This window comes from Epinephelus lanceolatus, chromosome 10, assembly GCF_041903045.1.
Source record: "Epinephelus lanceolatus isolate andai-2023 chromosome 10, ASM4190304v1, whole genome shotgun sequence".
In the NCBI taxonomy this organism is placed as follows: Eukaryota; Metazoa; Chordata; class Actinopteri; order Perciformes; family Serranidae; genus Epinephelus; species Epinephelus lanceolatus.
This window is the reverse complement of record NC_135743.1, coordinates 125,954-150,000: the sequence shown is the minus strand read 5'-3', so window position 1 is coordinate 150,000 and position 24,047 is coordinate 125,954. Positions and strand designations below refer to the sequence as shown.

Genomic DNA, 24,047 nt, shown 5'->3' with positions numbered 1-24,047 from the left:
CAGATTAACTCTGAACACATCAATCCAGATTAACCCTGAACACAACAGTCCAGATTAACTCTGAACACATCAATCCAGATTAACCCTGAACACAACAGTCCAGATTAACTCTGAACACATCAATCCAGATTAACCCTGAACACAACAGTCCAGATTAACTCTGAACACATCAATCCAGATTAACCCTGAACACAACAGTCCAGATTAACTCTGAACACATCAATCCAGATTAACTCTGAACACATCAATCCAGATTAACTCTGAACACATCAATCCAGATTAACCCTGAACACATCAATCCAGATTAACTCTGAACACATCAATCCAGATTAACCCTGAACACATCAATCCAGATTAACTCTGAACACAACAGTCAAGATTAACCCTGAACACATCAATTCAGATTAACTCTGAACACATCAGTCCAGATTAACCCTGAACACATCAATCCAGATTAACTCTGAACACAACAGTCCAGATGAACTTTGAACACAACAGTCCAGATTAACCCTGAACACATCAATCCAGATTGACTCTGAACACATCAGTCCAGATTAACCCTGAACACAACAGTCCAGATTAACTCTGAACACATCAGTCCAGATTAACCCTGAACACATCAATCCAGATTAACTCTGAACACATCAGTCCAGATTAACCCTGAACACATCAATCCAGATTAACTCTGAACACAACAGTCCAGATTAACTTTGAACACAACAGTCCAGATTAACCCTGAACACATCAATCCAGATTGACTCTGAACACAACAATTCAGATTAACTCTGAACACATCAGTCCAGATTAACTCTGAACACATCAATCCAGATTAACTCTGAACACAACAATCCAGATTAACTCTGAACACATCAATCCAGATTAACTCTGAACACAACAGTCCAGATTAACTCTGAACACAACAATCCAGATTAACTCTGAACACATCAGTCCAGATTAACTCTGAACACAACAGTCCAGATTAACTCTGAACACATCAGTCCAGATTAACTCTGAACACAACAGTCCAGATTAACCTGAAAACAACAGTCCAGATTAACCCTGAACCCAACAGTCCAGATTAACTTTGAACACATCTCTCTTTAGGCCCGTTTCCACTGAAGAAGTTCCTGGTACTATTTGGGGGCAGGAACTACTACAGGAACGTCCTCTCGCTCGGCCCTCTCAACTGCCATGTCTCCACTGAGAGAGCGGAGTAGGAGGAAGGTTCCTGTAAAGTTACGGGCTCTGGACGTGACGTAATCGTTGCGTGACCATTTTGACCAGGGCGACATAGGGGCATAGGGACGGCATTAGCAGTTAGCGGTGTCTGTAATAACTCCGGTCACGGCCTGTGAAAAAAATATTTTTTCCAGTGGATGTCTTAGTTACAACATGATTGAGCTAACTGGAGTAGTTTCATGTTGTATTTGACAACGGGAGGCTTTTAACAGATGACGTCCTGATGTTAGCTTTGCTGCTGTTAGCTGTCCCTGTCAGCTGATGCTTTCTAGACATCGTGATTTCCCAAAACTGAATAAATACCACACATAGCAACACAAAACTGCTTTGCTAGTTCAATCATGTTGTAACTAAGATATCCGCTGGAAAAAATATTTTTTTCACGGACCGTGACCGGAGTCATTACAGACACCGCTAACAGCTAACGGTTAACCCAGCTAATCTACGATAACCATGTTGTTATTTACAAAACGTCACATCCCGCCTTGAGTATATCCAATCAGCACCAAGTAATCCCCAAGCCCCAGCCAGGAGTTTCTCTGGGCTGTTCTGAGTACCTACTCCGAGGCAGGGACTTGTTTAGCCCCTGTAAAAGTTCCGGGGGTGGTTCCTGCGGCCCCGGCCCCGTAAAATTACCCTGAAGTTCCTGCGGTGGAAACGGGCCTCTTCTCTCCTTTTTCATTTCTCTCTTCTCCTTCTCTCCTCCCCTCACCTCTCTCCTTCTCTCCTCTCCTTCTCTCCTCTCTCCTTCTCTTCTCTCCTCTTTCCTTCTCTCCCCTCTCCTCTCCTTCTCTCCTGTCCTCTCCTCTCTCCTCTTTCCTTCTCTCCTCTCTCCTTCTCTCCTTCTCTCCTCTCCTCTCCTTTTTCCTTCTCTCCTCTTTCCTTCTCTCCTCTCTCCATCTCTCCTGCTCTCCTCTTTCCTTCTCTCCTTCTCTCCTCTGCTCCTCTCCTCTGCTCCTCTCTGAGTCGACCACTTGATGTCTCTATCAGGTCGAACAGCTGTATGTAGGTCAACTCCTCCCACCTCCCCCCTTCCCCCCTGCCCTACTTTCGGCTGGATCCACCAATGACATCATCCCTTACTCCCTGCTGCTACTGATTGCACCACATTTCTTCATCATCACCATCATCTTCATCATCATCCTCACCATTACCATCATCAACATTATCATCTTCATCATCATCATCACCATCATCATCCTCCTCACCAAGATCACCATGGAAACCATCCACCCACCCATCCATCCCTCCATTGTCTATCCATCCATCCATCATCTAATCTTCACAATTATAATCTGAGTCAAAAAAAAATTCATTTCAAATTAATTAAAATTCATGATGATGTTGACGAACAGAAAGTCGTTTTAACTTTTATTTCCAAATGGGTCGTCGAGTCCTCAGACTGATTTTTCAGTCTAATCTGAATCTGACTAAATGATGTGTGGGATATATGTCTCTGTCCTGTGTCCCTGAGGAAGACACTAAAATTCATCTTCCTCAGTCTATCCTGAAAATATTTTGTCATGATCAATAATTCCTGAGCTGTGTGGGACACATGTTGGCCATCATCTTTCTGTAAAGACAAACCTGGAGTTCGAGTCTCCTCGTTAACCTGACACCAGGTCACATGATCATAAATGACTTCCTGTAAACAGGAACCTGGAGGTCGAGTCTCCTCGTTGATCTGTCACCAGGTCACATGATCATTAATAACGTCCTGTAAACAGGAACCTGGAGGTCGAGTCTCCTCGTTGATCTGTCACCAGGTCACATGATCATTAATAACGTCTTGTTAACAGGAACCTGGAGGTCGAGTCTCCTCGTTGATCTGTCACCAGGTCACATGATCATTAATAACGTCCTGTTAACACGAACCTGGAGGTCGAGTCTCCTCGTTGATCTGTCACCAGGTCACATGATCATTAATAACATCCTGTTAACAATAATCTGGAGGTCGAGTCTCCTCGTTGATCTGACACCAGGTCACATGATCATTAATAACGTCCTGTTAACACGAACCTGGAGGTCGAGTCTCCTCGTTGATCTGACACCAGGTCACATGATCATTAATAACGTCCTGTTAACAATAACCTGGAGGTCGAGTCTCCTCGTTGATCTGACACCAGGTCACATGATCATTAATAACGTCCTGTTAACACGAACCTGGAGGTCGAGTCTCCTCGTTGATCTGACACCAGGTCACATGATCATTAATAACTTCCTGTTAACAATAACCTGGAGGTCAAGTCTCCTCGTTGATCTGACATCAGGTCACATGATCATTAATAACTTCCTGTTAACACGAACCTGTCCCCCACTCACTGTGTCTCAGACGGATCGATCAGTTATTGGTGAGTGTTAAAAGCTGTTGGTTGTTTCTCTGATTGTCACAGTGAACAGCAGCAGGTCGGTGCGCAGGCAGCCGCAGACACAGACAGGCGGTGACGGTAAAGCTCTGCCTGTCAAATAAAACTGAATCATTACAGATCACAGAGAACAGGACGAGCAGCTGCATAGCAGAGCCTCACCTGCGTTTACGCAACTTCTTGTTTTCCGTCTTCAGCACGTGGAGCTTCTTGGCAAAGCAGACGACGATCATGAAGAGCAGCAGGACGACCAGAGCCGAGGCGCCGACTGCCAGACACATCACCTGGAACTCCGTCACAACCGACTCACAGCGAGCGCCTTTGTGCCAGATGTAGTCCTGGACGTTACACCTGAAGAAACAAAGGGGACAGAGGGACAGAGGGGACAGAGGGGACAGAAGGACAGAGGTAAGAGGGACAGAGATCGGAGGACAGAAGGGACAGAGTCAGAGAGGATGAGGAGATGAGAAGAAGAAGAGACACAAACAGGAAGTGGTTAGCTTGGTCATTGATTTTATCATGTCACTTATGTGTCTACAGCTGGAGACAGGAAGTGACATCATAATCGCTGACAAACATTTGTCTCTGAGCTTGTCTGTGTTTCTGCTGCTGAATGAATTTAGTCTGAAAAATGTTCACACCACATCACGGACACGGCCAGAGTTACTGAGGAATTTATACTTCTGCGTTGAATTGACATCGTACCTACGCCATAGTCTCTGCGTCGATGCAGAGCCTACGCCATAGCTTGATGTGCACCTCCCCAGAAAGGTAACTACACGTCACAGTGACACAGACCTCAAGCTGAAACCATTTCCCTCAATCAATCAATCAATCAATTTTACTTATAAAGCCCAATATCACAAATCATAATTTGCCTCACAGGACTTTACAGCATACGACATCCCTCTGTCCTTAAGACCCTCACAGCTGATCAGGAAAAACTCCCTGTCTGCGAGTTATAGTGAAGCTGATTTGTGTTTGAGACTATCTCTATTAAGCCATGTTTACTGTGTGTTCAATGTGTGTTTAATGTGTTTACTGTGTATTTAATGTGTGTGTAATGTGTTTATTGTGTGTTGAATGTGTGTTCAACCCTATGGGCCCTAGGCGTTTTTGGGGTATTTTTACTGCCTTTACTTCTAAGCTTATATCACAGTCATTATACAGGCTACATACACATGCTATATCTTGTTTTTTTTCAGGACAATCTGGGCTAACCAGATTTGCCATCATTACATGTCCTTCTATGTGCCTGTATCTTATATTAATTTTTATATCAACGAAAAAAACAAATCCACATGACTAAATTCTTACATTTTTACATGTATCTCAGCATAGCAAGTTGGAAGAAGACATATTCTGCCATATATGAAGAGGGGAGACTCTCTGGAATCTGGCAATATAAGAACCATGATGGTGGGACATTCTGTCACTTCACAGCTGTCCAAAACATGTGGTTTGTGCCAGGCGGACATGATTGCCAGTATTTTTTCATTATTGCAAGAAATTCCATTGACTCATTCACAAGTCCAAAATGTGTTTTATCTGAAAGAAACATGCAATATTTACATCTAAGATCATATAAAAATAGTCAACCAAGTGCAGTGATGTCCTCCAAGATAATATTTGCCACTTTGTTTGCAGTAAACAAAGTTTGTTGTTGTTTTTCAGTTTCAGTTATATACTGGGGGAACATTTTGGGCATTGGAGGTGGGGGCGGGGAATGTCCCCCTCAATGTATATTGTTATGACCCTGGGTCATTTATTTGTGATTCTGCTGTTCTGTTGTTCTGTTGTTCCTCCCTGCCTGAGGGCGGTGCTGCCACCCTTAGTGTGTTTCTCTCTCTCCAGGTGCTGGCTGCTGATTGGTGGTTGGAGATTGGTGGAGCTGGTATAAAATGGCCGCTTCTTGAGCTGTTCTTCCTCTTCTCTTGGCCCTACTCCCAACTGCACCATGCTTCGTTGTACTGTGTTAAAAATAAGTTAATTGTGATATTAGTCCAGCAGTCCAGGTAGCTGTAGGAGTGGGTAGCCCTTTTTGTTAATCTTTTTTCTCCTGTTTATTTATAGGGAGTCAGGTGAGTGACCTGTATTTTTATTTTCTTTACTTTTGGGTAGGTAAGTTAGTTTTGGAGAGTAGATTGTTTTGTTTGTTGTTTTGGGCCACGCCCACCCTGAAGCTTATTGCTACCTTTCTTGGTGAGTGTTAAATAAATTATCTTTTGTTGGACTGCAGCTGTGTGGCATTGGTCGTCCTTGGGAGTGGGGAAAGAGGGGAGCATCCTTTCATGCTATGTACTGGTTCCCCTAGGCCGGTCGTAACAATATGGTGACTATGGCCCTGTCATGCATGCATAACTGGGCTACAGTTGTCTGGGTGCGCAAAGGTGAAATGGCTGGTCTTGTCATACAAAGTTTGATGGAGTGCCAACTGGACAATATGGAGATATTAGCATCTTGAAAGCCGGACTACAAATGTGGATAGACAGGGAGAAACACACGCAAGCCTAAGACGTGGTAAGATACGATATTCCTCACTATATGAAGTGACTGATAGCAAGATCTGTATAATGGATTGTAAAGAAATTCATCAGCTTTTTATTTTGTAGACAATTGATCTGCATTTATAGCATGATGGGATGACAGCACAATGATGTGTGTGGTATCAATGGAAAGCTCTGCTCCTGCGCTTTCATGTGATATGCGTGGCATTTCTGTGCGAGCCTACGTTCGCGAGTAATCCATCCAAGAGTAATGTGTGTGCAAAGCTGTATGAAAGCTCTGTTATACATCATTTTAGTGTAACTTTATCATTTTTTTTCGCTGTGAAAACATTGGACTACCGACAAGTGCTTGGTCTTGTCGGAAAGCTACAATTCCGCTATTTTACATGATATGCGTGGCTTCTTGCTATGACGCACAGTCGTGGAGAAATTCAATAGAGAAGAACAGGTGTGAATTTGGACGCACTATGCGTCGTTCAGGCCCATAGGGTTAATGTGTGGTTGCTGTGTGTGTGCTGTGTGTTTAATGTGTGTTAAATGTAAGTTTAATGTGAGTTTAATATGTGTTTACTATGTGTTTAATGTGTGTTTGTTATGTTTTAAATATGTGGTTACTGTATGTTTACTGTGTGCTTAATGTGTGTGTGTTTAATGAGGGTTTATTGTGTGTTTAATGTGTGTCGAATGTGAGTTTAATGTGTGTTTAATGCGTGTTTCATGTGTGTTTACTGTGTGTTTAATGTGTTAAACTGTACAGCCTTCTCTAAAACAAACTGTACAACCTTCTCTAAAACAAACTGTACAACCTTCTCTAAAACAAACAAACTGTACAACCTTCTCTAAAACAGACAAACTGTACAACCTTCTCTAGAACAGACAAACTGTACAACCTTCTCTAAAACAGACAAACTGTACAACCTTCTCTAAAACAGACAAACTGTACAACCTTCTCTAAAACAGACAAACTGTACAGCCTGCTCTAAAACAAACTGTACAACCTTCTCTAAAACAGACAAACTGTACAACCTTCTCTAGAACAGACAAACTGTACAACCTTCTCTAAAACAGACAAACTGTACAACCTTCTCTAAAACAAACAAACTGTACAACCTTCTCTTAAACAAACTGTACAACCTTCTCTAAAACAGACAAACTGTACAACCTTCTCTAAAACAAACTGTACAACCTTCTCTAAAACAGACAAACTGTACAACCTTCTCTAAAACAGACAAACTGTACAACCTTCTCTAAAACAGACAAACTGTACAACCTTCTCTAGAACAGACAAACTGTACAACCTTCTCTAAAACAGACAAACTGTACAACCTTCTCTAAAACAAACAAACTGTACAACCTTCTCTTAAACAAACTGTACAACCTTCTCTAAAACAGACAAACTGTACAGCCTCCTCTAAAACAAACTGTATAACCTTCTCTAAAACAGACAAACTGTACAGCCTTCTCTAAAACAGACAAACTGTACAGCCTCCTCTAAAACAGACAAACTGTACAGCCTTCTCTAAATCAGACAAACTGTACAGCCTTCTCTAAAACAGACAAACTGTACAGCCTTCTCTAAATCAGACAAACTGTACAACCTTCTCTAAATCAGACAAACTGTACAGCCTTCTCTAAAACAGACAAACTGTACAACCTTCTCTAAAACAGACAAACTGTACAGCCTTCTCTAAAACAGACAAACTGTACAACCTTCTCTAAAACAGACAAACTGTACAACCTTCTCTAAAACAGACAAACTGTACAGCCTCCTCTAAATCAGACAAACTGTACAGCCTCCTCTAAATCAGACAAACTGTACAGCCTCCTCTAAAACAAACTGTATAACCTTCTCTAAAACAGACAAACTGTACAGCCTTCTCTAAAACAGACAAACTGTACAGCCTCCTCTAAAACAGACAAACTGTACAACCTTCTCTAAATCAGACAAACTGTACAACCTTCTCTAAATCAGACAAACTGTACAGCCTTCTCTAAATCAGACAAACTGTACAGCCTTGTCTAAAACAGACAAACTGTACAGCCTTCTCTAAATCAGACAAACTGTACAGCCTTCTCTAAATCAGACAAACTGTACAGCCTTCTCTAAAACAGACAAACTGTACAGCCTTCTCTAAATCAGACAAACTGTACAACCTTCTCTAAAACAAACAAACTGTACAACCTTCTCTAAAACAAACAAACTGTACAACCTTCTCTAAAACAGACAAACTGTACAACCTTCTCTAGAACAGACAAACTGTACAACCTTCTCTAAAACAGACAAACTGTACAACCTTCTCTAAAACAGACAAACTGTACAACCTTCTCTAAAACAGACAAACTGTACAGCCTGCTCTAAAACAAACTGTACAACCTTCTCTAAAACAGACAAACTGTACAACCTTCTCTAGAACAGACAAACTGTACAACCTTCTCTAAAACAGACAAACTGTACAACCTTCTCTAAAACAAACAAACTGTACAACCTTCTCTTAAACAAACTGTACAACCTTCTCTAAAACAGACAAACTGTACAACCTTCTCTAAAACAAACTGTACAACCTTCTCTAAAACAGACAAACTGTACAACCTTCTCTAAAACAGACAAACTGTACAACCTTCTCTAAAACAGACAAACTGTACAACCTTCTCTAGAACAGACAAACTGTACAACCTTCTCTAAAACAGACAAACTGTACAACCTTCTCTAAAACAAACAAACTGTACAACCTTCTCTTAAACAAACTGTACAACCTTCTCTAAAACAGACAAACTGTACAGCCTCCTCTAAAACAAACTGTATAACCTTCTCTAAAACAGACAAACTGTACAGCCTTCTCTAAAACAGACAAACTGTACAGCCTCCTCTAAAACAGACAAACTGTACAGCCTTCTCTAAATCAGACAAACTGTACAGCCTTCTCTAAAACAGACAAACTGTACAGCCTTCTCTAAATCAGACAAACTGTACAACCTTCTCTAAATCAGACAAACTGTACAGCCTTCTCTAAAACAGACAAACTGTACAACCTTCTCTAAAACAGACAAACTGTACAGCCTTCTCTAAAACAGACAAACTGTACAACCTTCTCTAAAACAGACAAACTGTACAACCTTCTCTAAAACAGACAAACTGTACAGCCTCCTCTAAATCAGACAAACTGTACAGCCTCCTCTAAATCAGACAAACTGTACAGCCTCCTCTAAAACAAACTGTATAACCTTCTCTAAAACAGACAAACTGTACAGCCTTCTCTAAAACAGACAAACTGTACAGCCTCCTCTAAAACAGACAAACTGTACAACCTTCTCTAAATCAGACAAACTGTACAACCTTCTCTAAATCAGACAAACTGTACAGCCTTCTCTAAATCAGACAAACTGTACAGCCTTGTCTAAAACAGACAAACTGTACAGCCTTCTCTAAATCAGACAAACTGTACAGCCTTCTCTAAATCAGACAAACTGTACAGCCTTCTCTAAAACAGACAAACTGTACAGCCTTCTCTAAATCAGACAAACTGTACAGCCTTCTCTAAATCAGACAAACTGTACAGCCTTCTCTAAATCAGACAAACTGTACAACCTTCTCTAAAACAAACTGTACAGCCTCCTCTAAAACAGACAAACTGTACAGCCTCCTCTAAAACAGACAAACTGTACAGCCTCCTCTAAAACAGACAAACTGTACAGCCTTCTCTAGAACAGACAAACTGTATAACCTCCTCTAAAACAGACAAACTGTACAACCTTCTCTAAAACAAACTCTACAGCCTTCTCTAAAACAAACTGTACAGCCTTCTCTTAAACAGACAAACTGTACAGCCTCCTCTAAAACAGACAAACTGTACAACCTTCTCTAAAACAGACAAACTGTACAGCCTCCTCTAAAACAGACAAACTGTACAGCCTTCTCTAGAACAGACAAACTGTATAACCTCCTCTAAAACAGACAAACTGTACAGCCTTCTCTAAAACAAACTGTACAGCCTTCTCTAAATCAGACAAACTGTACAACCTTCTCTTAAACAGACAAACTGTACAGCCTCCTCTAAAACAGACAAACTGTACAGCCTTCTCTAGAACAGACAAACTGTATAACCTCCTCTAAAACAGACAAACTGTACAGCGTTCTCTTAAACAGACAAACTGTACAGCCTTCTCTTAAACAGACAAACTGTACAACCTTCTCTTAAACAGAAAAACTGTACAGCCTTCTCTTAAACAGACAAACTGTACAACCTTCTCTTAAACAGAAAAACTGTACAGCCGTCTCTTAAACAGAAAAACTGTACAGCCTTCTCTTAAACAGACAAACTGTACAGCCTTCTCTTAAACAGAAAAACTGTACAGCCTTCTCTTAAACAGACAAACTGTACAACCTTCTCTTAAACAGAAAAACTGTACAGCCTTCTCTTAAACAGACAAACTGTACAACCTTCTCTTAAACAGAAAAACTGTACAGCCGTCTCTTAAACAGAAAAACTGTACAGCCTTCTCTTAAACAGACAAACTGTACAACCTTCTCTAAAACAGACAAACTGTACAACCTTCTCTTAAACAGACAAACTGTACAACCTTCTCTAAAACAGACAAACTGCACAACCTCCTCTAAAACAGACAAACTGTACAGCCTTCTCTAAAACAGACAAACTGTACAACCTCCTCTAAAACAGACAAACTGTACAGCCTTCTCTAAAACAGACAAACTGTACAGCCTTCTCTAAAACAGACAAACTGTACAACCTTCTCTTAAACAGACAAACTGTACAACCTTCTGTTAAACAGACAAACTGTACAAGCTTCTCTTAAACAAACAAACTGTACAACCTTCTCTAAATCAGACAAACTGTACAGTCTTCTCTAAATCAGACAAACTGTACAGCCTCCTCTAAAATAGACAAACTGTACAACCTTCTCTAAATCAGACAAACTGTACAACCTTCTTTAAATCAGACAAACTGTACAGCCTCCTCTAAAATAGACAAACTGTACAACCTTCTCTAAATCAGACAAACTGTACAACCTTCTCTAAAATAGACAAACTGTACAACCTTCTCTAAAATAGACAAACTGTACAACCTTCTTTAAATCAGACAAACTGTACAGCCTCCTCTAAAATAGACAAACTGTACAACCTTCTTTAAATCAGACAAACTGTACAGTCTTCTCTAAAACAAACTGTACAACCTTCTCTAAAATAGACAAACTGTACAACCTTCTCTAAAATAGACAAACTGTACAACCTTCTTTAAATCAGACAAACTGTACAGCCTCCTCTAAAATAGACAAACTGTACAACCTTCTTTAAATCAGACAAACTGTACAGCCTTCTCTAAATCAGACAAAGTGTACAGCCTTCTCTAAATCAGACAAACTGTACAGCCTTCTCTAAAATAGACAAACTGTACAACCTTCTCTAAAACAGACAAACTGTACAGCCTTCTCTTAAACAGACAAACTGTACAGCTTTCTCTAAAACAGACAAACTGTACAGCCTCCTCAAAAACAGACAAAGTGTACAGCCTCCTCTAAAACAAACTGTACAACCTTCTCTTAAACAGACAAACTGTACAACCTTCTCTTAAACAAACTGTACAACCTTCTCTAAAATAGACAAACTGTACAGTCTTCTCTAAAACAGACAAACTGTACAGCCTCCTCAAAAACAGACAAAGTGTACAGCCTCCTCTAAAACAAACTGTACAGCCTTCTCTAAAACAGACAAACTGTACAGCCTTCTCTAAAACAGACAAACTGTACAACCTTCTCTTAAACAGACAAACTGTACAACCTTCTCTAAAACAGACAAACTGTACAACCTTCTCTAAAACAGACAAACTGTACAACCTTCTCTTAAACAGAGAAACTGTACAACCTTCTCTAAAACAGACAAACTGTACAACCTTCTCTTAAACAGACAAACTGTACAACCTTCTCTAAAACAGACTTTTGTCTCTGCCCGTCTCCTGAAAATCTTTACCTCCTCCTCCTGCCCCCCCCCCCCCCCCCCCCCCACTCTGCAAAGCGCCTCCAGCTGAATTGTGTCTTTCAGTTTGTGCAGCTGATGTTTTGTCTCTGACATGTAACATGGCAGTGGCAGTCGAAGGAGAACATTCAACTTTTGTTCTAAAGGGAAAAAGAAAACGACTGAACTGATTAATAAAACCTGCTGTGTTCATCTGCACATCACAGAGCCCCACAACAACACTCAGGTCATAATGAAAACACCTCCTTAGCATGATAGAATGCTAACATTAGCTAATTAAGCTAATCTGCTTCCGGCTTTCTTACAGTGCAGACGCTCTGCTGCTTGCGCTTTGTTTTGCTTACATTCTTTTGTGGATATACTTGTTTTTTCCTGCTAAAATCTACAGAAAGTAGATCCTGGATACTTATAAAGCATTGGGACCTTAATTTGTGAGAGATACAGAGGACTACTGCCATATTTTCACCACTTTTTCACAACTTTAGTACTGTGTGAGCAGGGCTGAGGCACGGTGCAAGCCTGAGTGGAGCTGACTTGTGAAGCAACCTGTAGCAACTTAGCTTGGTTTGCTAAGCTAATGGCTACATCCAGCCCTCCTGATGAAAACCAGCAACTTGTTAAGAAAGACAGGATCATTGCCAACCTCAAGGAAGACATCTGAAGGCTGTCAGCGGAACTCAAGTCCCAATCTGAGCTGCTGACAAACACCCTGGACGTGGCTCACAAGCAGTCTCTACAGATCGCCTCGTTAAAAGCTGCTCTTCAGGACACAGTAGCCTGGGATCCTACCTCCTCTCCTCTGCAGCCCAGCAGTTCAACGCCCCGTCGTAAGCCGCAATGGTCAGAGGTGGTGTTACGGAGCAAAAAAAGGACCTCGCTCAGCGTCGGTCTCTCATCCCACCTCAGTCTTTCCAACAGATTTGAGCCTCTGTCATCACGGGTCGAAGCGCTGGACTCCGATGAGCTCAAGGATGATGCAGCCCGTCTCCCCAGTCTGGGGGTCATCCTCTGCCGGCAGCTCCCCTCCTGGCTAACAGCTAGCAGCGTCCGGTCCTCATGGACAGCTCTGTGTCCCCCCTCGCACACACCACAGAAACAGAGCGGCAACAGAGGAAACAGAGTCGCTTAACTCATAAAGGTGAGACTATGAAACTGAGCAATAACAAAGTTAACGGGTCACAAGCCAGTGCCAGGCCGAGAGCCAGACAGCATTCTTTCAAAAACAAAGCTAAGAGGATAGACACTATTCTGATTGGGGATTTTATAACGAGGCAGGTGGAAATGGCCAGGACTGAAAATCTAACTGTGAATAACACATCAGTCAGAGAGGTGGCAGCTGTGCTACCAGACATCATGTCTACACGGCCACATATTAAGAAGATTATTATTCATGCTGGCTCATTTGACATCCTCACGAATAAATCTGGGTCTGAGACCCTAAAGAAAGACTTTTTGTTTTTATTGGAAACACTTAAAAATCTTCACTCAGGAGTGTCTTTCATCTCTGGACCTATCCCAACACTCGGCAGAGGTTGCGAGTCCTTCAGCAGACTCCTTGGCTTAAGCACCTGGCTGTCATCAGCCTGCCTCGAGCAACAGGTTGGATTTATTGACAATTTTAATATTTTTTGGAACATAAAAAGCCGCTTCATGCCAGACGGGATTCACCCAAACAACCTTGGCTCCAGACATCTTGGCTGCAACATACGTCACACCATCGAGTCATCTTATCAGAACATATATGCACTGATAAGCAGGAAGGTCAGCACACAGGAAGCAGACAAACAGACAGTTACTGCTCCAAAAACAACAACTGCCTCCCATGATGATGACGTCATGGTCTGTGACTCTGTCCTCCACATTACAAGAAACCTGCAGAGATTGTCTCTGTCCCAGCAAGAATGTCAAGAAAAGAAGAGATCGGACAGTCACCATGCCGCTTTCCCCCTTATGCCGGCAATGTCACTCAGCCGGCGGCATGGCGAAAATAAAAACAACTGCAGAAAATCAAGGACAGTCAACCCATCAAATCTGATATGTATCTCATGTCAAACACAGTCTGTCTCTAAACTCATGCCAGATAACATTTCACAACTAGCACTTCTAAATATCAGGTCTCTGGCTGGCAAATCCTTCTTAATCAATGATTTTATTAACAAGCACAAACTTGATTTTATGTTTTTAACTGAAACTTGGCTAGGTCAGGAAAATAGTGCAGCAGTTTTAATTGAGACAGCCCCTCCAAATTTTAGTTTCTTTAGTGAAGCAAGAATACATAAGAGAGGAGGCGGAGTTGCCACTCTGTTCAAGGACAGCTTCCAGTGTAAGCAAATGTTTTATGGTCAATTTGACTCCTTTGAATATGTTGCCACTCAGTTAAAATCCCCCTGTCGAGCAATTTTAGTGACCATCTACAGACCCCCCAAATATGATGCAAGGTTTTTTGATGAGTTTGCCAAATTGCTGTCTATTGTATGAATGGATTTTGACTGTGTTGTTTTAGTGGGAGATTTTAACATTCATGTTGATAATCTTACAGATGGGTGTGCTAAGGAACTGTTAAATATTCTGGATAACTTTGGGCTTTCTCAGCATGTCACAGAACCAACACATAACAGAGGACGCATATTAGATCTAATTATTTCCAAAGGTCTTAATATCTCTGAGGTTGTGGTGAACGATATCTGACCATTACTGTGTTTCATTCAAAATGACCACTCTTGCTAATCCTATGAAAAGTGAAGCAGAGGTGAAAGCGTTATATAAATGATAACACCTGTGCATTATTCACCCAGGGTTTTACACCATCACCAACCCTGCCCTCAGCTCCAGTTGATGACCTTGTAAGCAGTTTTAGTTCCAATGTTATGACTGTTATTGATTCTATCGCCCCAATTAAGACCAAAGTTATGTCAGGTAGGAAAAAGGCACCCTGGAGAAACGCCACACTGATTAAAGAATACAAAAGAGTATATAGACAAGCTGAACGCAGGTGGCGAAAAAACAAACTCCAGGTATATTACGACATTTATAAAGAGAGTCTTCACAACTATAACCAGGAACTGAAGAATGCAAGGCAATCATATTTTTCAGAGATTATCAATAGAAACAGTAATAATGCCCGCACACTTTTTTCTGTAGTGGACAGACTGACCAACCCCACAGCATCACTCCCTCCTGAACTACTGTCCAACAAGTCATGTAATGACTTTGCAGCCTTCTTCACAAACAAAATATTACAGATAAGACAGGCAGTGTGCAGCTCCAGCTCAGAAATGATAACACTTGTGCCTTTCTGTCCTCTGGTTAATCTAGGACATTTTAGCCTCCTAGATTACACAACTCTAACAGAAACGGTTTCAAAATTAAAGCCCACAACATGCTGCCTTGATATTCTGCCTTCAAACTTTTTTAAAACCATTTTTAACTGCATAGCTCCAGATGTACTGCAGATAATAAATACTTCTCTTAAAGCAGGCCAGTTTCCCCAGGCCTTGAAAACTGCAGTAATAAAACCTCTCCTAAAAAAATCAAATCTGGACGCCACAACAATTAGTAACTATAGGCCAATATCAAATCTGCCATTTTTGGGGAAAATCATTGAAAGGGTTGTCTTTCAGCAAATCCATACTTTTATGATGCAAAACAATCTTTTTAACACATTTCAGTCTGGATTTCGGCCACATCACAGCACTGAGACTGTACTTATCAAAGTCTTAAATGATATTCATCAGAATAATGATGCATGCAAATCCTCTGTCCTGGTATTACTAGATCTCAGTGCTGCATTTGATACAGTTGATCATAATATACTACTTAGCAGATTGGAAAAGTGGGTGGGACTCACTGGCACTGTGCTACAGTGGTTCAAATCTTACTTACAAGATAGGGACTTTTTTGTGTCAATTGGTAACCATGAATCTGAGCGAACTACGATCACATGTGGGGTTCCTCAAGGGTCCATTCTCGGACCACTTCTATTCAACATCTATATGCTACCCCTAGCCCAGATTATGGAACATCACAACATCTCCTATCATACATGTGCTGATGACACACAACTCTATATCTCAGTGTCATCACACGACTACAGTCCCTTACTCTCATTGAGTAACTGTATTCATCAAATCAATGACTGGATGTGCCAGAATTTTCTCCAGCTAAATCCAGAAAAGACAGAGGTATTAATTTTTGGCCCTAGAAATGAAAGGGCAAAGATCAGCACCCACCTTGGCTCTATGTCATTGACAGCTACAAATCAAGCCAGAAATCTTGGTGTTATTATTGACTCAGACCTGAACTTCAACAGCCATTTAAAGTTTATTACTAAATCTGCCTATTACCACCTGAAAAACATAGCTAGAATTAAGGGGTTTCTATCTAAACAAGACATGGAAAAACTTATTCATGCATTCATTTTTAGTAGGTTGGATTATTGCAATGGCTTATTTACAGGCCTTAACAAAAAATCAATCAGACAGCTGCAGCTGATTCAGAACGCTGCCGCCAGAGTCCTTACAAACACCAGGAAACTGGACCATATTACACCGGTCATTAAATCGTTACACTGGCTTCCTGTGAGTCAAAGAATAGATTTTAAAATCTTACTGCTGGTCTACAAGTGTTCCAAGAACAAGAACCAAGCAAGGTGAGGCAGCATTCAGTTATTATGCTCCTCACCTGTGGAACTAACTTCCTGTAGATCTGAGGTCTGCTCAAACTGTCAGCTCCTTTAAATCAGGGCTAAAAACACTATTGTTTACTGAAGCGTACTCTTAGATTAAATACTTACCTGCTGTATTCTACTGCCTGTACTTTTTAACTACACACTGCTGATTTATGCCTTTTATTATTCTACTTATTTTCTTATCCTGACTGTTCAATGTATTGAGCCTGTTTTTATTTTGTTACTGTATTTTATTATCACTATCATTCCCTTTTTAATCGACTGTTTTTATTGTTTTAAATTGTGTCTTGTTGCTTTTAATGTCTCTGTAAAGCACTTTGAATTACCTTGTGTTGAATTGTGCTATACAAATAAACTTGCCTTGCCTAAGTGTAACTGAGGCTGATGGGAAATGTTGTCGATTTCAAATCAAAGCTGATGATGGCGCTACCTTCATTCTTTGAGCACCATCGTCTTCATCTTCATCCCATGTCCATCCAGAAGTCACTGAGATATTTCTATCTGACCAACCTCCATCCCAACAGCTGCCACGTGTCCATCAGGGAGCTGCCATGTGTCCATTAGAGAGTTGCCATGTGTCCATCAGAGAGCTGCCATGTGTCCATCAGAGACCTGCCACGTGTCCATCAGAGACCTGCCATGTGTCCATCAGAGAGTTGCCATGTGTCCATCAGAGAGCTGCCATGTATCCATCAGAGAGCTGCCACGTGTCCATCAGAGAGCTGCCATGTGTCCATCAGAGAGCTGCCACGTGTCCATCAGAGACCTGCCATGTGTCCATCAGAGAGCTGCCATGTGTCCATCAGAGAGCTGCCACGTGTCCATCAGAGACCTGCCACATGTCCATCAGAGAGCTGCCACGTGTCCATCAGAGAGCTGCCGCGTGTCCATCAGAGAGCTGCCATGTGTCCATTAGAGAGTTGCCATGTGTCCATCAGAGAGCTGCCATGTGTCCATCAGAGACCTGCCACGTGTCCATCAGAGACCTGCCATGTGTCCATCAGAGAGTTGCCATGTGTCCATCAGAGAGCTGCCATGTATCCATCAGAGAGCTGCCACGTGTCCATCAGAGAGCTGCCATGTGTCCATCAGAGAGCTGCCACGTGTCCATCAGAGACCTGCCATGTGTCCATCAGAGAGCTGCCATGTGTCCATCAGAGAGCTGCCACGTGTCCATCAGAGACCTGCCACATGTCCATCAGAGAGCTGCCACGTGTCCATCAGAGAGCTGCCGCGTGTCCATCAGAGAGCTGCCACGTGTCCATCAGAGAGTTGCCACGTGTCCATCAGAGAGCTGCCACGTGTCCATCAGAGAGCTGCCACGTGTCCATCAGAGACCTGCCATGTGTCCATCAGAGAGCTCCCATGTGTCCATCAGAGAGCTGCCACGTGTCCATCAGAGAGCTGCCATGTGTCCATTAGAGAGTTGCCATGTGTCCATCAGAGAGCTGCCATGTGTCCATCAGAGACCTGCCACGTGTCCATCAGAGACCTGCCATGTGTCCATCAGAGAGTTGCCATGTGTCCATCAGAGAGCTGCCATGTATCCATCAGAGAGCTGCCACGTGTCCATCAGAGAGCTGCCATGTGTCCATCAGAGAGCTGCCACGTGTCCATCAGAGACCTGCCACGTGTCCATCAGAGAGCTGCCATGTGTCCATCAGAGAGCTGCCACGTGTCCATCAGAGACCTGCCACGTGTCCATCAGAGAGCTGCCACGTGTCCATCAGAGAGCTGCCGCGTGTCCATCAGAGAGCTGCCACGTGTCCATCAGAGAGTTGCCACGTGTCCATCAGAGAGCTGCCACGTGTCCATCAGAGAGCTGCCATGTGTCCATCAGAGACCTGCCATGTGTCCATCAGAGAGCTCCCATGTGTCCATCAGAGAGCTGCCACGTGTCCATCAGAGAGCTGCCACGTGTCCATCAGAGAGCTGCCATGTGTCCATCAGAGACCTGCCACGTGTCCATCAGAGAGCTGCCACGTGTCCATCAGAGAGCTGCCACGTGTCCATCAGAGAGCTCCCATGTGTCCATCAGAGAGCTGCCATGTGTCCATCAGAGAGCTGCCATGTGTCCATCAGAGAGCTGCTATGTGTCCATCAGAGAGCTGCCATGTGTCCATCAGAGAGCTGCCATGTGTCCATCAGAGAGCTGCCACGTGTCCATCAGAGACCTGCCACGTGTCCATCAGAGACCTGCCACGTGTCCATCAGAGAGCCGCCATGTGTCCATCAGAGACCTGCCACGTGTCCATCAGAGACCTGCCACGTGTCCATCAGAGAGCCGCCATGTGTCCATCAGAGTGCTGCCATGTGTCCATCAGAGAGCTGCCATGTGTCCATCAGAGACCCGCCATGTGTCCATCAGAGAGCTGCCATGTGTCCATCAGAGAGCTGCCATGTGTCCATCAGAGAGCTGCCATGTGTCCATCAGAGACCTGCCACGTGTCCATCAGAGAGCTGCCACGTGTCCATCAGAGTGCTGCCACGTATCCATCAGAGAGATGCCACGTGTCCATCAGAGAGATGCCATGTGTCCATCAGAGACCTGCCACGTGTCCATCAGAGACCTGCCACGTGTCCATCAGAGACTTGCCACGTGTCCATCAGAGAGCTCCCACGTGTCCATCAGAGAGCTCCCACGTGTCCATCAGAGAGCTGCCATGTGTCCATCAGAGAGCTCCCATGTGTCCATCAGAGAGCTGCCACGTGTCCATCAGAGACCTGCCACGTGTCCATCAGAGAGCTGCCATGTGTCCATCAGAGAGCTGCCATGTGTCCATCAGAGAGCTGCTATGTATCCATCAGAGAGCCGCCATGTGTCCATCAGAGAGCCGCCACGTGTCCATCAGAGACCTGCCACGTGTCCATCAGAGAGCCGCCATGTGTCCATCAGAGACCTGCCACGTGTCCATCAGAGACCTGCCACGTGTCCATCAGAGAGCCGCCATGTGTCCATCAGAGTGCTGCCATGTGTCCATCAGAGAGCTGCCATGTGTCCATCAGAGAGATGCCATGTGTCCATCAGAGACCCGCCATGTGTCCATCAGAGAGCCGCCATGTGTCCATCAGAGAGCTGCCACGTGTCCATCAGAGAGCTGCCATGTGTCCATCAGAGAGCTGCCATGTGTCCATCAGAGAGCTGCCATGTGTCCATCAGAGAGCTGCCATGTGTCCATCAGAGAGCTGCCATGTGTCCATCAGAGAGCTGCCACGTGTCCATCAGAGAGCTCCCATGTGTCCATCAGAGTGCTGCCATGTGTCCATCAGAGAGCTGCCATGTGTCCATCAGAGAGCTGCTATGTGTCCATCAGAGAGCTGCCATGTGTCCATCAGAGAGCCGCCACGTGTCCATCAGAGACCTGCCACGTGTCCATCAGAGAGCCGCCATGTGTCCATCAGAGACCTGCCACGTGTCCATCAGAGACCTGCCACGTGTCCATCAGAGAGCCGCCATGTGTCCATCAGAGTGCTGCCATGTGTCCATCAGAGAGCTGCCATGTGTCCATCAGAGACCCGCCATGTGTCCATCAGAGAGCTGCCATGTGTCCATCAGAGAGCTGCCATGTGTCCATCAGAGAGCTGCCATGTGTCCATCAGAGAGCTTCCTCAGCAGAGAACAGGTGGAGTGTCAGTAGCAAGAAATACTGGAGGAGTCAGAACTGCTGCCTGAAAACGTCCCTTAGTCTGATTCACAGCCTTAGTTACTTTATTAATGTAACTGATCTCCCGCACCATCAGCTGAAGACAACAGAGAGAGGCGAGTCGAGACCAAAACCAAACCAGAGAAGAGCAGATCTCCACCAGGCGGATGCTCCAACACAACAAGGAAGGCAGACCTCTACCAGGTGGACGCTCCGACACGACAGCGAGGGCAGACCTCTACCAGACGGCTGCTCCGACACAACAAGGAGGGCAGACCACCGGGCGGACTTTCCAACACAGCTAGAACAGCAGACCTCCACCAGGCGGACGCTCCGACACAACAAGAAGAGCAGACCTCCGCAAGGCGGACGCTCTGACACAACAAGAAGAGCAGACCTCCACCAGGCGGATGCTCCGACACAACAAGAAGAGCAGACCTCCACCAGTCAGCCGCCAGTGACAGAGTAAAACAGTAAAACAACCACAACCACCAACAGACCCTGATCATACAGTCCTACATGTGCTCATACTGTATGGACTCCTGTTAGCAGCTAACTCAAAGAACAGCAGCTGTTAGCAGTGAGCAGCTAACTCATGGAGAAAGAACAGTAGCTGTTAGCAGTTAGCAGCTAACTCAAAGAAGAACAGCAGCTGTTAGCAGTTAGCAGCTAACTCAAAGAACAGCAGCTGTTAGCAGCGAGCAGCTAGCTCAAAGAAGAACAGCAGCTGTTAGCAGTGAGCACCTCACTCAAAGAAGAACAGCATCTGTTAGCAGTCAGCAGCTAACTCAAAGAAGGACAGCAGCTGTTAGCAGCTAACTCAAAGAAGAGGAACAGCAGCTGTTAGCGGTTAGCAGCTAACCCAAAGAAGAAGAACAGCAGCTGTTAGCAGCTAACTCAAAGAAGAGGAACAGCAGCTGTTAGCAGTTAGCAGCTAACCCAAAGAAGAACAACAGCAGCTGTTGCAGTTAGCAGCTAACCCAAAGAAGAACAACAGCAGCTGTTGCAGTTAGCAGCTAACTCAAACACTGAGGTCCAGGAGCTCCTTACCCTCTGAGCAGAGGACGAGATCAGCCGCCATATAACAGGGACACTAAATGATTGTTATTGACATGTGATGTCATTGTTATTGTTTATAAAGAGCTGCTGACACGTATGTTATATGTCACACTAGAGGCTGACGCTGTTGTGTTACATGTCACGCCTCTTTTGATTCTGTGATTTCATCATGCTATCTGACATCACACACTGGAGCGATAATAACCCAATACACACCTGACCATCCTGTGTGTGTGTGTTCGTGTGTGTGTGTGTCTGTGTGTGTGTTTCCACGATGTGGTCATCAGGTCCAAAATAAAAACAAACTGCAGCTCAAAGTTTCACTTAATTACATCAAGCTGCAGAAAGCACACACATGCACACACACACACACACACACGCACACTTGGCTGTTCAAGTTGTTTCCATTCTGACGTTTTAATGTTCTGACTCATTCAGTTCCTCCACCCTGTGTCCTCCTGTCTCTGTCTTCTTCTCTGTCCTCTCTGTCTCACAGTTTTATTTTGTTCCTCTGCTGCAAACATTCATGCCATCTTTACGTAACATGACAATCCGCTTACACCGCCGCCTACATCCTGCAGGAGAACGAAGGTTAACGTGTTTGATCATGGTACCGTGTGTTTGATCATGTTACTGTGTTTGATCATGTTACTGTGTGTTTGATCATGTTATTGTGTGTTTGATCATGTTACTGTGTGTTTGATCATGTTACTGTGTGTTTGATCATGTTATTGTGTTTTTGATCATGTTACTATGAGTTTGATCATGTTATTGTGTGTTTGATGATGTTATTGTGTGTTTGATGATATTACTGTGCGTTTGAGCATGTTATTGTGTGTTTGATCATGTTGTTGTGTGTTTGATCATGTTACTATGTGTTTGATGATGTTATTGTGTGTTTGATCATGTTACTATGAGTTTGATCATGTTATTGTGTGTTTGATCATGTTACCATGTGTTTGATCATGTTACTGTGTGTTTGATCATGTTACTGTGTGTTTGATCATGTTATTGTGTGTTTGATCATGTTACTGTGTGTTTGATCATGTTACCATGTGTTTGATCATGTTACTGTGTGTTTGATCATGTTATTGTGTGTTTGATCATGTTATTGTGTGATTGATCATGTTACTGTGTGTTTGATCATGTTACTATGTGTTTGATCATGTTACTACGTGTTTGATCATGTTATTGTGTGTTTGATCATGTTACTATGAGTTTGATCATGTTACCGTGTGTTTGATCATGTTATTGTGTGTTTGATCATGTTACTATGAGTTTGATCATGTTACCGTGTGTTTGATCATGTTATTGTGTGTTTGATCATGTGACTGTGTGTTTGATCATGTTATTGTGTGTTTGATCATGTTACTATGTGTTTGATCATGTTACTGTGTGTTTGATCATGTTACTGTGTGTTTGATCATGTTATTGTGTGTTTGATCATGTTACCGTGTGTTTGATCATGTTATTCTATGTTTGATCATGTTACTGTGTTACTGTGTGTTTGATCATGTTACCATGTGTTTGATGATGTTATTGTGTGTTTGATCATGTTACCATGTGTTTGATCATGTTATTCTATGTTTGATCATGTTATTGTGTGTTTGATCATGTTATTCTATGTGTTTGATCATGTTACTGTGTGTTTGACCATGTTACCATGTGGTTGATCATGTTATTGTGTGTTTGATCATGTTACCATGTGTTTGATCATGTTATTGTGTGTTTGATCATGTTACCGTGTGTTTGAGCATGCTACTGTGTGTTTGATCATGCTATTGTGTGTCTGATCATGTTGCCATGTGTTTGATCATGTTATTCTATGTTTGATCATGTTACTGTGTGTTTGATCATGTTACTGTGTGTTTGACCATGCTACCATGTGTTTGATCATGTTACCATGTGTTTGATCATGTTATTGTGTGTTTGATCATGTTACCGTGTGTTTGATCATGTTATTCTATGTTTGATCATGTTATTGTGTGTTTGATCATGTTATTCTATGTGTTAGATCATGTTACTGTGTGTGTTTGATCATGTTACCGTGTGTTTGATCATGTTATTCTATGTTTGATCATGTTGTTGTGTGTTTGATCATGTTATTCTATGTGTTAGATCATGTTACTGTGTGTGTTTGATCATGTTATTGTGTGTTTGATCATGTTACTATGTGTTTGATCATGTTACCGTGTGTTTGATCATGTTACTACGTGTTTGATCATGTTACTATGTGTTTGATCATGTTATTCTATGTTTGATCATGTTACTGTGTGTGATCATGTTATTGTGTGTTTGATCATGTTACCGTGTGTTTGAGCATGCTACTGTGTGTTTGATCATGCTATTGTGTGTCTGATCATGTTGCCATGTGTTTGATCATGTTATTCTATGTTTGATCATGTTACTGTGTGTTTGATCATGTTACTGTGTGTTTGACCATGCTACCATGTGTTTGATCATGTTACCGTGTGTTTGATCATGTTATTGTGTGTTTGATCATGTTACCGTGTGTTTGATCATGTTATTCTATGTTTGATCATGTTATTGTGTGTT

At 42.9% G+C, this 24,047-nt stretch overlaps 1 protein-coding gene across 12 annotated transcripts in view; it reads right to left on the bottom strand.

Annotated features, from left to right (window-relative positions):
* The window catches only part of cspg5a (chondroitin sulfate proteoglycan 5a), a 70,371-nt gene that overhangs the window by 15,142 nt on the left and 31,182 nt on the right, over positions 1–24,047 (bottom strand). For all 12 annotated transcript variants that reach the window (XM_078171242.1, XM_078171240.1, XM_078171239.1 and 9 more), the window contains exon 3: positions 3,768–3,956. In XM_078171242.1, the coding sequence (XP_078027368.1) occupies positions 3,768–3,956 (189 nt within the window). The remainder of the gene's footprint in view (positions 1–3,767; positions 3,957–24,047) is intronic.